At 49.4% G+C, this 14,720-nt stretch overlaps 2 protein-coding genes across 4 annotated transcripts in view; one reads left to right on the forward strand and one right to left on the reverse strand.

Moving 5' to 3' along the window:
• The window catches only part of LOC137439900 (L-serine dehydratase/L-threonine deaminase-like), a 51,620-nt gene extending 41,920 nt beyond the window's left edge, over nucleotides 1–9,700 (reverse strand). For 2 of the 3 annotated variants that reach the window (XM_068136124.2, XM_068136122.2), the window contains exon 1: nucleotides 8,830–9,086. In XM_068136124.2, the coding sequence (XP_067992225.2) occupies nucleotides 8,830–8,976 (147 nt within the window). In that variant the 5' untranslated portion in view covers nucleotides 8,977–9,086. Of the gene's footprint in view, nucleotides 1–8,829; nucleotides 9,087–9,623 lie in introns of those variants that run through there. The other variant, XM_068136123.2, reaches the window with a different exon arrangement.
• Nucleotides 1–14,720, forward strand: part of UNC93B1 (unc-93B1 regulator of TLR signaling) — a 119,256-nt gene that overhangs the window by 374 nt on the left and 104,162 nt on the right. The window contains exon 3 of the mRNA XM_068136118.2: nucleotides 4,303–4,407. Within this exon, the coding sequence (XP_067992219.1) occupies nucleotides 4,303–4,407 (105 nt within the window). The remainder of the gene's footprint in view (nucleotides 1–4,302; nucleotides 4,408–14,720) is intronic.

Consider the following 14,720-nt stretch of genomic DNA (forward strand, 5'->3'; position numbering starts at 1 on the left):
CCTCCACACCTCCTGACCTCACAAGGCTCCCCTCCTGACCTCACAAGGCTCCCCCTCCTGACCTCAAGGCTCCCCCTCCTGACCTCAGAAGGCTCCCCCTCCTGACCTCAGAAGGCTCGCCCTCCTGACCTCAGAAGGCTCCCCCTCCTGACCTCACAAGGCTCCCCCTCCTGACCTCAGAAGGCTCCCCCTCCTGACCTCACAAGGCTCCCCCTCCTGACCTCACAAGGCTCCCCTCCTGACCTCACAATGCTCCCCCTCCTGACCTCACAAGGCTTCCCTCCTGATCTCACAATGCTCCCCCTCCTGACCTCACAAGGCTTTCCTCCTGACCTCACAAGGCTCCCCTCTTGACCTCACAAGGCTCCCCCTCCTGACCTCACAAGGCTCCCCTCCTGACCTCACAATGCTCCCCCTCCTGACCTCACAAGGCTTCCCTCCTGATCTCACAAGGCTCCCCCTCCTGACCTCACAAGGCTCCCCCTCCTGACCTCACAAGGCTCCCCTCCTGACCTCACAATGCTCCCCCTCCTGACCTCACAAGGCTCCCCTCCTGACCTCACAAGGCTCCCCTCTTGACCTCACAAGGATCCCCTCCCGTCCTCACAAGACTCCCCTCCTGACCTCACAAGGCTCCCCTCTTAACCTCACAAGGATCCCCTCCCGTCCTCACAAGGCTCCCCTCTTGACCTCACAAGGATCCCCTCCCGTCCTCACAAGGCTCCCCTCCTGACCTCACAAGGCTCCTCTCCCGTCCTCACAAGGCTCCCCTCTTGACCTCACAAGGATCCCCTCCCGTCCTCACAAGACTCCCCTCCTGACCTCACAAGGCTCCCCTCTTGACCTCACAAGGATCCCCTCCCGTCCTCACAAGGCTCCCCTCTTGACCTCACAAGGATCCCCTCCCGTCCTCACAAGGCTCCCCTCCTGACCTCACAAGGCTCCCCTCCTGACCTCACAATGCCCCCCCTCCTGACCTCACATGGCTCCCCTCCTGACCTCACAATGCCCCCCCTCCTGACCTCACAAGGCTCTCCTCTTGACCTCACAAGGATCCCCTCCCGTCCTCACAAGGCTCCCCTCCTGACCTCAAAAGGCTCCCCTCCTGACCTCAAGGCTCCCCCTCCTGACCTCACAAGGCTCCCCTCCTGACCTCACAATGCTCCTCCTCCTGACCTCACAAGGCTTCCCTCCTGATCTCACAATGCTCCCCCTCCTGACCTCACAAGGCTCCCCTCCTGACCTCACAAGGCTCCCCTCTTGACCTCACAAGGATCCCCTCTTGACCTCACAAGGCTCCCCTCCTGACCTCACAAGGCTCCCCTTTTGACCTCACAAGGATCCCCTCTTGACCTCACAAGGCTCCCCTTTTGACCTCACAAGGATCCCCTCTTGACCTCACAAGGCTCCTCTTTTGACCTCACAAGGATCCCCTCTTGACCTCACAAGGCTCCCCTCCTGACCTCACAAGGATCCCCTCTTGACTTCACAAGGCTCCCCTCCTGACCTCACAAGGCTCCCCTCTTGACCTCACAAGGATCCCCTCTTGACCTCACAAGGCTCCCCTCCTGACCTCACAAGGATCCCCTTTTGACCTCACAAGGATCCCCTTTTGACCTCACAAGGCTCCCCTCTTGACCTCACAAGGATCCCCTTTTGACCTCAAGGATCCCCTCTTGACCTCACAAGGATCCCCTCTTGACCTCACAAGGCTCCCTTCTTGACCTCACAAGGATCCCCTTTTGACCTCACAAGGATCCCCTCTTTACCTCACAAGGCTCCCCTCTTGACCTCACAAGGATCCCCTTTTGACCTCACAAGGATCCCCTCTTGACCTCACAAGGATCCCCTCTTGACCTCACAAGGCTCCCTTCTTGACCTCACAAGGATCCCCTCTTGACCTCACAAGGATCCCCTGTTGACCTCACAAGGCTCCCCTCCTGACCTCACAAGGATCCCCTTTTGACCTCACAAGGATCCCCTCTTTACCTCACAAGGCTCCCCTCTTGACCTCACAAGGATCCCCTTTTGACCTCACAAGGATCCCCTCTTGACCTCACAAGGATCCCCTCTTGACCTCACAAGGCTCCCTTCTTGACCTCACAAGGATCCCCTCTTGACCTCACAAGGATCCCCTCTTGACCTCACAAGGCTCCCCTCTTGACCTCACAAGGCTCCCCTTTTGACCTCACAAGGCTCCCCTCCTGACCTCACAAGGATCCCCTCTTGACCTCACAAGGCTCCCCTCTTGACCTCACAAGGATCCCCTCTTGACCTCACAAGGATCCCCTCTTGACCTCACAAGGCTCCCTTCTTGACCTCACAAGGATCCCCTCTTGACCTCACAAGGATCCCCTGTTGACCTCACAAGGCTCCCCTCCTGACCTCACAAGGATCCCCTTTTGACCTCACAAGGATCCCCTCTTGACCTCAGAAGGCTCCCCTTTTGACCTCAGAAGGCTCCCCTTTTGACCTCACAAGGCTCCCCTCCTGACCTCACAAGGATCCCCTCTTGACCTCACAAGGCTCCCCTCTTGACCTCACAAGGATCCCCTCTTGACCTCACAAGGATCCCCTCTTGACCTCACAAGGCTCCCTTCTTGACCTCACAAGGATCCCCTCTTGACCTCACAAGGATCCCCTGTTGACCTCACAAGGCTCCCCTCCTGACCTCACAAGGATCCCCTTTTGACCTCACAAGGATCCCCTCTTGACCTCAGAAGGCTCCCCTTTTGACCTCACAAGGATCCCCTTTTGACCTCACAAGGATCCCCTCTTGACCTCACAAGGCTCCCCTCTTGACCTCAGAAGGCTCCCCTTTTGACCTCACAAGGCTCCCCTCCTGACCTCACAAGGCTCCCCTCCTGACCTCACAAGGATCCCCTTTTGACCTCACAAGGATCCCCTCTTTACCTCACAAGGCTCCCCTCTTGACCTCACAAGGATCCCCTTTTGACCTCACAAGGATCCCCTCTTGACCTCACAAGGATCCCCTCTTGACCTCACAAGGCTCCCTTCTTGACCTCACAAGGATCCCCTCTTGACCTCACAAGGATCCCCTCTTGACCTCACAAGGCTCCCCTCTTGACCTCACAAGGCTCCCCTTTTGACCTCACAAGGCTCCCCTCCTGACCTCACAAGGATCCCCTCTTGACCTCACAAGGCTCCCCTCTTGACCTCACAAGGATCCCCTCTTGACCTCAGAAGGCTCCCTTCTTGACCTCACAAGGATCCCCTCTTGACCTCACAAGGATCCCCTCTTGACCTCACAAGGCTCCCCTCTTGACCTCACAAGGCTCCCCTTTTGACCTCACAAGGCTCCCCTCCTGACCTCACAAGGATCCCCTCTTGACCTCACAAGGCTCCCTTCTTGACCTCACAAGGATCCCCTCTTGACCTCACAAGGATCCCCTCTTGACCTCACAAGGCTCCCCTCTTGACCTCACAAGGCTCCCCTCTTGACCTCACAAGGCTCCCCTTTTGACCTCACAAGGATCCCCTCTTGACCTCACAAGGCTCCCCTCTTGACCTCACAAGGCTCCCCTTTTGACCTCACAAGGCTCCCCTCTTGACCTCACAAGGCTCCCCTCTTGATCTCACAAGGCTCCCCTCCTGACTTCACAAGGCTCCCCTCTTGACCTCACAAGGATCCCCTCCTGACCTCACAAGGTCCTCTTCCCCACTCAATAGGATTTAACAACACGAGGTTGAAAAACAACCTCAGCGTAAACACAGCAACAGAGATTATGAAACTAGACTTTAACAAACAGACGCATATCGATGATAAAATAAAATTCAAAGTACTTTGTACAGTACTTACTGTACATTTGATCTGGACTTTAGAAGGTAGATTAACAATTATAGATTAATTATTAATTTTGTTTATAGCATCGATAACCGATCCACATAATCATGCATTTCCTGCTTTACGCTGAACATGCTGAATATCAAGATGGCGCCAAATGAGCTACAGGGTGGATTGATCAACAAGATTGAGCCTTGTGCGCACATTGCACGATTGCAGTAACACTGCACAGGTTGGTGACACCTGCCCATTATATAAGGTCTTCTGTAGCAATGAGCACCTTGGGGCAAAAATATTTTGACGAACAATACTCGACAGTTCATGAAACAAATTCCCCGTTTGTTGGGTCAGCGTCAGCAGGATGTATATGGGTAAAACATTTCCTCAACATTTAGGAAGATGATTTGGGCAGGTAGTCCGTGTAGGAAGTATGTCTAGCCTGCAGGGTTCGAATCTCGGCCTAGCTGTAAACTGCCATCCTGGTGTTTCGCATTCAGGGCGAGACATCAGTGTGTTTGCTGTTCCTTGGAGGGACCGGTGTGCCAGCATTGGAAGTTTGGGGTCTGACGACCCCACAGTGTCCTTCGTGGAGAGTACGGCAGGTGAGTTATCATCGACACCCTGAAATTCCATGGGGAGCCGAGTATAAGGAAGAAGAACAGCAAGTCTCTCCGTACTAGTACTAGTACTCCTCTCCGGCCTTGTCCCCCCAGCTCTCTCTGTGCTCTGTTTCCCAAATATTCCTTCAGGTCGCACAAGATCTGCGAGCAACCCTCTGATGGTTAAACTGCCAAAATCTCGGCTCTCTGCTCACCTTCACTCTTTCATTCCTCTTTTCTCCCGCCTCTGGAACAAACTCCCACACTCCCTTCAATCCCTCTCCTCCCTCCAGGTCTTTAAAACAGCTGTTCACCACCATCTCTTATCCTCCCCCATCCAAAACCTTGATCTTTTCTACCCCCCGCTAATTAACCCCCAATCCACTTTTTTGAAATTCCGACTTCTTTCCTTGAAGTCCTAGCAGTGTTCATAATATGTTTTATTCCTATCCCCCCCCCCCCTTCTCACCTCCCCCCCCCCCAAGCCCTCTCCCTCCCACAGATCTCCCGATGTCCCTGCTCTCAAATGTTGTACTTGTGTGCTTCCCTCTCTCTCCCCATCTTGTCTCCCGCTCCCTTTATCTTATGTTTTATGTGTGTGTTTGTTTTTTTGTGATTAATGTTAGCTCTTACATGAGCCTCGATCTTGTATACAAAAAAAAAGGTCCAGAGTTCTTTTGTTGTTTTGTTGTGTACTGTGCAGGTCAAGAGTAAGAAGAACAGGAGAACCTGGTGGACCATGAGGGCTTATTATTATTATTATTATTATTATTATTATTATTATTAATTATCTATCTATAATGCCAGTAATCTCTGTGTGTCTGTCTGTGTGTCTGTGTGTTTGTCTGTGACCGCTGTTTCTCGACAACCACGGGTCCGATATACTTGAAACTTGCCAGGTATATTGCTGGGGACCCGAGGATGTGCCTTTTCAAGGTTTGTAATTAATCGGACAAGTACCTACCGAGCTATGTCCAAAAAACGCTTCAACCAATCAGAGAGCAGCGAGCTATCACGTGTGCCGAACCGTTAATGCAATGCAAGCGTTAATGCGTTAATGCAAGGCTTTTCTTTTTTTCCCTCTTCTCTTTCTACTTTTCCTTGCGATTAAATTGCAAACAGCCAAAATACGTTGGCGCTAATTGAATAATTGGCCATTAACACTAAAATAATCGTAACTGCGATATGCCAACTTCCGGACAGTGCAGCCTTCCATGTTGTTGTTGTTTGCAGCAGCTGTTTGCAGCAAGGCAAGGCTTTTCTTTTTTTCCCTCTTCTCTTTCTACTTTTCCTTGCGATTAAATTGCAAAAAGCCAAAATACGTTGGCGATAATTGAATAAATGGGCATTAATAGATAGATAGATAGATATGCGATATGCGAACTTCCGGACAGTGTGCGCGTTACGAGCTGACCGCCATTACGGTACGTAATTCGATTTCTTATGCGCATTATTTCTCCCAATTCAGTCAGAGCGAAGGGCGGAAGCGAAGAGCGTTGTTATTTTTTGTTTACGGGCGTACGGGCGGGGTAGAGCGTACGGGTAGCGTTTTTTTTTTTTTTGGGCAAGGAACGGGCACCCACGTACGGGCAATGCCCTAGTCTATCTATAATTCCAGTAATCTCTGTGTGTTTGTTTGTTTGTTTGTCTGTGACCGCTGTTTCTCGACAACCACGGGTCCGATATACTTTAAACTTGCCAGGTATATTGCTGGGGACCCGAGGATGTGCCTTTTCAAGGTTTCATATTAATCGGACAATTACTTACCGAGCTATGTCCAAAAAACGATTCAACCAATCAGAGAGCAGCGAACGATCGCGTGTGCCGAACGTGGCGGACACACTCTGCCTCGGACGGCACATTTGAGAGCGTATTCATTTATTTCACGTTTGCAAACTATGTTGGCGCTATGTTGGCGTTAAACTATGTTTTAAAACTAATAAAACTAATAAAAACTAATTTGCGATTCATCGTAACTGCGATATACGACCTTCCGGAGCTCCCGTGAGAGCGTGCGCCATTACGGATAGTAATTCAATTAAAAACATAAAAACATTGTCCCAATTCAGTCAGAGCGAAGGGCGTTGTTTTAAGCGAAGAGCGTTTTATTTTTCCCCTTAAATTCAGTCGCCGGACGGTGAAAGCTTTTTTTTGGGGGCAGCTACTGGCAGCCACGTACGGCCAATCACAGGACACGTTGTTGTGTCGACGTGCCGTGTTGTTTTCCCTCGCGGTTTGGAATGTTTTTCCTTTTCATTTTTTTTCTCTTCTCTTTCGACTTGATGATGGTAGCAGTTCTGTACTCGCAAGCCGTTCGCCGTTCGCTTTGGCGTTGCGAATGGACCAAAACATTTCATGGACCAAACCATTTCATGTAAAGCGTTCGCCGTTCGCTTTGGCGTTGCGAATGGACCAAAACATTTCATGAACCAAACCATTTCATGTAAAGCGTTCGCCGTTCGCTTTGGCGTTGCGAATGGACCAAAACATTTCATGAACCAAACCATTTCATGTAAATAGAGGGGGGGGATATAATTTTAGATATATATATAGTACGGGCATGCCCTAGTTGTTTTAAATTTTGCAAGGACTTTGGGAAGAGATCAAATCTGGAGTGGAGGAAGTGAAGAAGCAGCGAGAAAAATTAAGGGATGAGAAAGCTCCAGGGCCGGATAATACGCATCCACGAGTATTTAGGGAGGTGGTGGAGCAGGTAAACAAGGTGTTTTTCAGGTGAGAGCAATAGCAAACTACCTGGTGTGTCTTTGCCGAGGAACCTTTGGCCGAAACGACGCTCTGAAAGCAAACGATGGTCACGCGACGTGATTATAACAACGCGTGAACGATTTACATGCTCAATGACGTCATTGCACCTTGTCCGGCTTGATGAATTTGTTCTTTTTCAACACAGGATGGGAATAACTCCAATATGTTACCTATTCCGCACGCATTGCCAGAGTGCTCTTCCTCCCCCCTGTCCCCACCCTTTTCCTGCGCCGCGCCAAACCCCCTCGATTGACCAATCGCATGAGGCCTCGCCCCCAACACGCCCGACACACCCCAACGCACCCTGACCACTCCCCAAATCTCCCGGGTTACTCTGACATTGAACACAAGGATGCGGCGCGTTTTAAATTCTCAAAGCGACAAATCCCGTAATCCACCACGCAATCATTTGTGGGAAAACAGGAAGAAGCAAAGAAAACAACGGGAGGTCTTGAAGGAGGCAAAGTGGTGCGGACTTGTTTACGTCCACCTCGTGGATAGCCGGCTTACTTATCGTTCCCCTCCGCAGCTTTCTGCCGTCTGTAATTAAAAACCACCAGCCTCACAAAGACGTTCAACAAGTTATCAGAACGAGATGTTAACGACAATCCGAGACCCTCGAACCTTTTATTTATCATTCGATACATACATTCAAATTATCGTGTGTGTTTGTGTGTGTTTGTGTGTGTGTGCTTGTGTGTGTGTGTTTGTGTGTCTGTGTGTGTGTGTGCTTGTGTGTTTGTGTTTGTGTGTGTATGTTTGTGTGTTTGTGTGTGTGTTTGTTAGTGTTTGTGTTTGCGTGTGTGTTTGTTAGTGTTTGTGTGTGTGTGTGTTTGTTCCTTTTGTGTGTGTTTGTGTGTGTATGTGTGTGTGTGTTTGTGTGTGTTTGTGTGTTTGTGTGTGTGTGTGTGTTTCTTAATATGTGTGTGTGTGTGTGTCTGTGTTTGTGTGTGTGTGCTTGTGTTTGTGTTTGTGTTTGTGTGTGTTTGTGTGTGTATGTTTGTGTGCTTATGTGTGTGTTTGTTAGTGTTTGTGCTTGTGTGTGTGTTTGTTAGTGTTTGTGTGTGTGTGTGTGTTTGTTCCTTTTGTGTGTGTAAGTGTGTGTGTGTTTGTGTTTGTGTGTTTGTGTGTGTGTGTGTTTCTTAATATGTGTGTGTGTGTGTGTGTGTTTGTGTGTTTGTGTGTGTATGTGTGTGTGTGTTTGTGTGTGTGTGTGTGTTTGTGTGTGTGTGTGTGTTTCTTAATATGTGTGTGTGTGTGTGTGTGTGTGTGTGTGTGTGTGTGTGTGTGTGTGTGTGTGTGTGTGTGTGTGTGTGTGTGTGTGTGTGTGTGTGTGTGTGTGTTTATGTTAAATTCATATGGACGTGGCTTGTTGACAATATTGCCAGCACTAAGCTGTTCGTGGACCTTTTTCGAAATGCCAAGTACAAACTGATAAAGTTCGATGTTAACCAATCCAATCCAAAAATATAACTTTATTACAGCACCAGGTTATGTGAAACGAGTATTTACACGCAAAGGTACGCACGCACACACGAGGCGCAAATATTCTATATAAAGAGGGGAGGGTGGGGGTCGCTCGATTTGGAATGGGGTCCGGGGGTTGGTGCAGGTCTTGTGATCTTTAACATGATCTTCTGATGAGCAGGTTGCACGTACCTGTTGACAGGCGTGTCCGATCCCTCGGATTTTGAACGAGCCGGTGTGTTGCGTGTTTTCGAGCTTGAGAAACACGGTGCAGCCGGCGATCCGGCTCAAGGGGACGCTCTCACGGAGCGGCGTTTCCACATGCAGGACCCGAGCCATGCCGAGACCCGAGCTGAGCCGATTCGGGTTCCTTAAATTGAGCCGGTAATTCAATTGGGAAGTTTGCTCAGTGCAGATTCTTGTGCTTGTAATTACGATACAATCGCAGGGCATAATTATATATATATATATATATATATATATGAAGGGCGTGTCAACATGCAGGCAGACTCATTGGCCAAGACGAACTTTCATAAAAAATCTAATTACTGTATTTATCAGTTCTCAGGTGAAATGCTTGGCAGATCCTTTTGAAGAGACGAGCAAGACTGCAGCATATATTAATTGTCCCTGGGTCGTGTTTAAAGCTAGGGAGGCAACGGCAAATCACCCAAAACACCTTTGCCCAGGTATAGTCCGGCAGTGAGACAAGGATTTTCACCCAAACCCAAAATTCCCAGATAAATACCTCTGTTGATTATATTCATGTATATCACCGATATAACTATATCCAGTTGGGTGTGAAGTTGTCACTCTTGGGAAATTTGAAATATTCAAGATTTCAAAATGGCTCCCAATCTGAAAATGGTTTCACCAATATTTCGGCTAATAAGGCATGTACAGTCCTGGTTTTGATGTCTATATCCATGTTTTCTAGGTTAAAGAATCCAATAACACTACTATTACTAGTTATAATCATGGCTCACTTGGTTGGGGCGATCGAGACCACATCCGGACATGCCGCTTCCATGCTTGTAACACGGTGGCGAGTAATGTGCATTTGATGAGAATGCACGAGTAACAAAAACCGCCCTCACAAACCCATCACAAGGAGATGAAAGCTGGAATAATATCTGATGCCAAAGATAGAACAGCTCTACTGGAGGAATTGGAAGTCTGCATTGTTTCGCTCCACACTGAACCTCACCGACAGGGTCCCGTGGATTTTGTGCCTAGACAAGTGGCGACACATCCATCAACAATGACGCACCCATCAACAATGACGCACCCATCAACAATGACGCACCCATCAACAATGACGCTATCTCAACAATGACGACTTCAAACTCGCTGACTTGAAGATATTTGACACAGATCTGATATTTGCCAGAGATATCGTATTGCGACTGAAGGTGCAGCCTCCGGAACTATGACGCAAATAATCTGATGGCACATGAGCTGTCCCCAAAACCAGCATCAATGTTTGATGACAGTGGACACATTAAGGTAGCAAAGACAAAATCATCTTTTTATTTTTATTTCCTTTGTATACAAGATCGAGGCTCGTGTAAGAGCCAGCACATAAAACACAAAAACATTAACGGGCACATAAAACAATAAAGGGAGGGGTAGACAGAGAGGGGGGAGAGAGGGACGCACACAAGCACAACAGTAGAGAACAGGGACATCGAGAGATCTGTGGGAGGGAGAGGGAGGGGCGGGGAAGGGAAGGGGTACACGGTATAAAACAAATTTTTACTACTAGGAATTTCAGGAGCGAAGCCAGAGATTGAAAGAGGTGGATTTGGGGTGTATTAACGGGGGTAGAAAATATCAAAGTTTTGGATGGGGGAAGATAAGAGATCGTGGTGAACAGCTGTTTTAAAGACCTGGAGGGGGGAGAGGGATTGAAGGGAGTGAGGGAGTTTGTTCCAGAGGCGGGAAAAAAGAGGAATAAAAGAGTGAAGGTCGTTATGGTAAGCAGTTTCCGAGATATAATTATTTAATATTTTCCTTCAATCCAATATGGCTGCCACACCATGTGACCAATGTTATTAGGCCCCTACCGGTGTACACCGTAGGTTTGCACTCCGTCGCTCCGTCTGTCAGTCTGTCGGTCCGTCAGTCCGTCACGCAAAGAACAGCTTTCCGGACGTTTTTCCTAAACTCTTAATGCCAATGATTTGAAACTTGGTACATGGTTTCCTCATGATAAGTTACAGATCAAGTTCGAACTTCACGACGTTTCGATCATTTTTGACAAAGTTATGGCACTTTGAACTTTGGGAATTTCCCCAACAGTTTTCCGGACTATAATTTGGAGTGCGGTCAGTCATAATACTGTCTACTATGACAGTGCTACCCAATGCCGGTAGGGGACATGTAATTGCAGCGCAATACTCAGAATGCGTGTTTTCGTGATCATCTTTTAATCGCCATGCCTAGTCAATTGTCACACATAAAGTTTCAAGTCAATCGATTTGGTGGTTTGGGAGAAGATGTTTTTTTTAAGGTTTCAGGTTGAATCCAATATGGTTACCAACCATGTGACCTATGATGTCATAAATTTAATATTTCAATAAAATGGGTCATATATGATGCGCATGCAATTTCAGATGTTTAGGATAAGGAACTCAATTCAAACATTTTTGGCTGGTATACCATTTCACCTATGATGTCATCATTATGATGCTTTTGTCCCCCATTGGGAGTACTTGACAATTTGCCAAATTAAAAAAATTTCCATTCAGCGGTTTCTGAGAAATACATTTTTTAATTATTTGCGTTTATTCCAAGAGGGCTGCCATACCACGTGACCTATGACGTCACAATTATTATAAAAACATTCTGCATGGGTGTCACTCCTACCCTGAAAGTTTCATCTCAATCGGGCATATGGTTGCTGAGAGAAACGAGGTTTAGCCCATACGGACGGGTGGGCGGACGGAAAGAATGCCTACGGCCACCTTTTGGGGTTGGAGGCATAAAAAAAATTACATGGTTGGATCCTTGTCAGCAGAACATGCGACGGTGGTGAGAGACATTTTGCTGCAACCTCTGATGAACAACCCATACACTATTTTGAAGGCCACGTCTATAAAGCACATGACCCATGACCCCCTCCGAGCACCGCCACTTTCAACAACTCGTTACAATCTAGGATTTAGAAGATTGAAGACCCACACGACTGCAGAATATGCAGCAGCTTCTAATTTGAACCTGGTGGTTGCAGGTTCAAATTTGTGATCTGGTGGTTGCAGGTTCAAATTTATGATCTGGTGGTTGCAGGTTCAAATTTGTGATCTGGGGGTTGCGGGTTCAAATTTGTGATCTAGTGGTTGCAGGTTCAATTTTGTGATCTGGTGGTTGCAGGTTCAAATTTGTGATCTGGTGGTTGCAGGTTCAAATTTGTGATCTGGTGGTTGCAGGTTCAAATTTGTGATCTGGTGGTTGCAGGTTCAAATTTGTGATCTGGTGGTTGCAGGTTCAATTTTGTGATCTGGTGGTTGCAGGTTCAAATTTGTGATCTGGTGGTTGCAGGTTCAAATTTGTGATCTGGTGCTTGCAGGTTCAAATTTGTGATCTGGTGGTTGCAGGTTCAAATTTGTGATCTGGTGGTTGCAGGTTCAAATTGGTGATTTGGTGGTTGCTTACCTTGACCCTTCATTGTTCGTTGTTCTTCGTTGTTCTTGCAATGCTTCCCACCCTAAATCCGCATGATACTTGCAGCTCTAATGCAGCGCTGGTACTACCCGCCGCTGCGGATCTAGCTGGAGCATCTCATTGACACACTGACACAGTTACATCGACCGTAGCTAATGTGACACTGCACCAACAGCATTTCGCACAACTAAAATCAGAAACGTCAGATATTAAGAAGTTACTCCTGGAGCTTCATGCTGTGCAGCGCCAGTCGGGCGCATCTTCGGGTGTCCCTGGTGGGAGAAATAAGAAACGCCGCACCTCAAGCTACAAGTTCGCCTTCACCTTCCATGAACACTCCAGATAGGTATTGGTACCACGTGACCTTCTGTGCTAATGCTCGTCAGTGTAGAGAACCGTGGTCATACTGACAACAGGGAAACAGCGTAGAGAAACGGCGCAGGGTAACGACGCAGGGAAACGGCGTAGGGTAAAGGCGCAGGGAAAGGCTTTTCCCTTTCCGTAGGGAAAACGGCGCATGGAAATGGCGCAGGGTAACGGCGCAGGGAAACGGCGTAGGGAAACGGCGCAGGGAAACGGCGCAGGGTAACGGCGCAGGGAAACGGCGGTGCAGGGAAACGGCGCAGGGAAACGGTGCAGGGTAACGGCGCAGGGAAACGGCGCATAGAAATGGCACAGGGAAATGGTGCAGGGAAATGGCGCAGGGAAATGGCACAGGGTAACGACGCAGGGAAACGGCGCAGTGAAACGGCGCAGGGAAACGGCGCAGGGAAATGGCGCAGGGTAACGGCGCAGGGAAACGGCGCAGGGAAACGGCACAGGGAAACGGCGCAGGGAAATGGCGCAGGGGAAATGGCACAGGGGAACGGCGCAGGGAAACGGCGCAGGGAAACGGTGCAGGGAAACAGCGCAGGGTAAACGCGCATGGAAACGGCGTAGGGTAACGGCGCAGGAAAACGGCGCAGGGAAACGGCACAGGGTAACGGCGCAGGGTAACGTCGCAGGGAAACAGCGCAGGGTAACGGTGCAGGGAAATGGCCCAGGGAAACGGCACAGGGAAACGGCGCAAGGTAACGGCACAGGGAAATGGCGCAGGGAAACGATGCAGGGAAACGATGCAGGGAAACGATGCAGGGAAACAGCCTTCAACTGGCTACAGGGGCAATGGTGCCAATATTGGGACGTGGAGGGGTGCGGATGGAGTTTGGTAGTCTGGAGGTCAACGCGGTGGCACGGGTGGTGGAGGTGTGTGGACCATGCCTTCTGGGTGAGTCTCCTGGTGGAGCATGGCTGCCGACTGGACCTTGGCATGGTCAAGTGTGGGTGGGCACTGGGGGCTGCAGTTGTGTGGATTGGGGGACGAGGGCAGCGTAGGTGACGTGAGGGGAATGCGACGCACTGCGACCGTCTCCCCCAGGGCCGAGGTTGTGAATGCGGTAGTGTTTGTTGGCAGCAGGTGCTCACCACATTGGCGAGCTGGGGCTGGTGCACCCGTGTTCCTTGCGGGGGCGGGGGGGGGGGGGAAGGATGGATGGTGGGTCGCACCCTTTTGGACACACATGGGCCATGTTGGCGTTTTGACTGCTCACCCTGTCCCAATGACCCTTGCACGGTAGAGGTGCGGAGCTGTCGTAGCCACATGTAGTTGTGTAGAACAGTTCGCCATTTGATGCGGATCCACATACCTGCCAGTATAGTGGGATAAAAGTGAAATTTGGAGGAATTTGGTAGGCCCAAAGAGAAATTTTGGGATTTTGAGGGTGGATGACACTCTTGGACCCGACCAACCTGCCACTACCTGCACTTGAGGTAAGAGGCCTTGATGTGTACTGTCCCAGGCTTTGGTACTTGCTTATAAATTGGGACATGAGTAATCTGGAATGGGGGCGGGTGAGAGTGATGACATGGTCAGTGATGGGATTGGAGTTTGTTCCACAAAGTGTCTTGTGGGTGGCGTTTGTTTATGTGTAGAGGTTTTCTGTTTTTGTTTGGTCGTGAGAATGTAAATTGAGTTATGATTGAGTTATGTGATTGAATGTGAATGTGGGAAATTCACGTGTAAGCAGGCCATGGCAGCATCTCTGTATGACATCTTTAATGAAATATGTGTTGATAATTGAATGGCAGCGGGGGAGGAAATGTTATTGTGGATTTTGTGGGTGGGGAAGGTGTGTGTGTCTGCAGGTATGGATCAAGCTCTGGAGGAGCAGTGACTGCACCCCTCCCCGCTCTAGAGGAGCGGTGACTGCGCCCCTCCCCCCCCTCGAGGTAATTTGCCCCTGGCTGCCAGTAGTGTCTGGAAATTTGGAGCCCGGCGGGGGGTGGGGGAGGGGCTGGTTTGGCGCCTTGAGGTATGGAGACCCATGGTGACCCTGAGTCTATGAGAGCCTGAGGCAAAGGAGTCTGGTGTGGAGACCTTC

The sequence above is a fragment of the Myxine glutinosa genome, chromosome 14 (assembly GCF_964187855.1).
Source record: "Myxine glutinosa chromosome 14, kmMyxGlut1.1, whole genome shotgun sequence".
NCBI lineage: Eukaryota > Metazoa > Chordata > Myxini > Myxiniformes > Myxinidae > Myxine > Myxine glutinosa.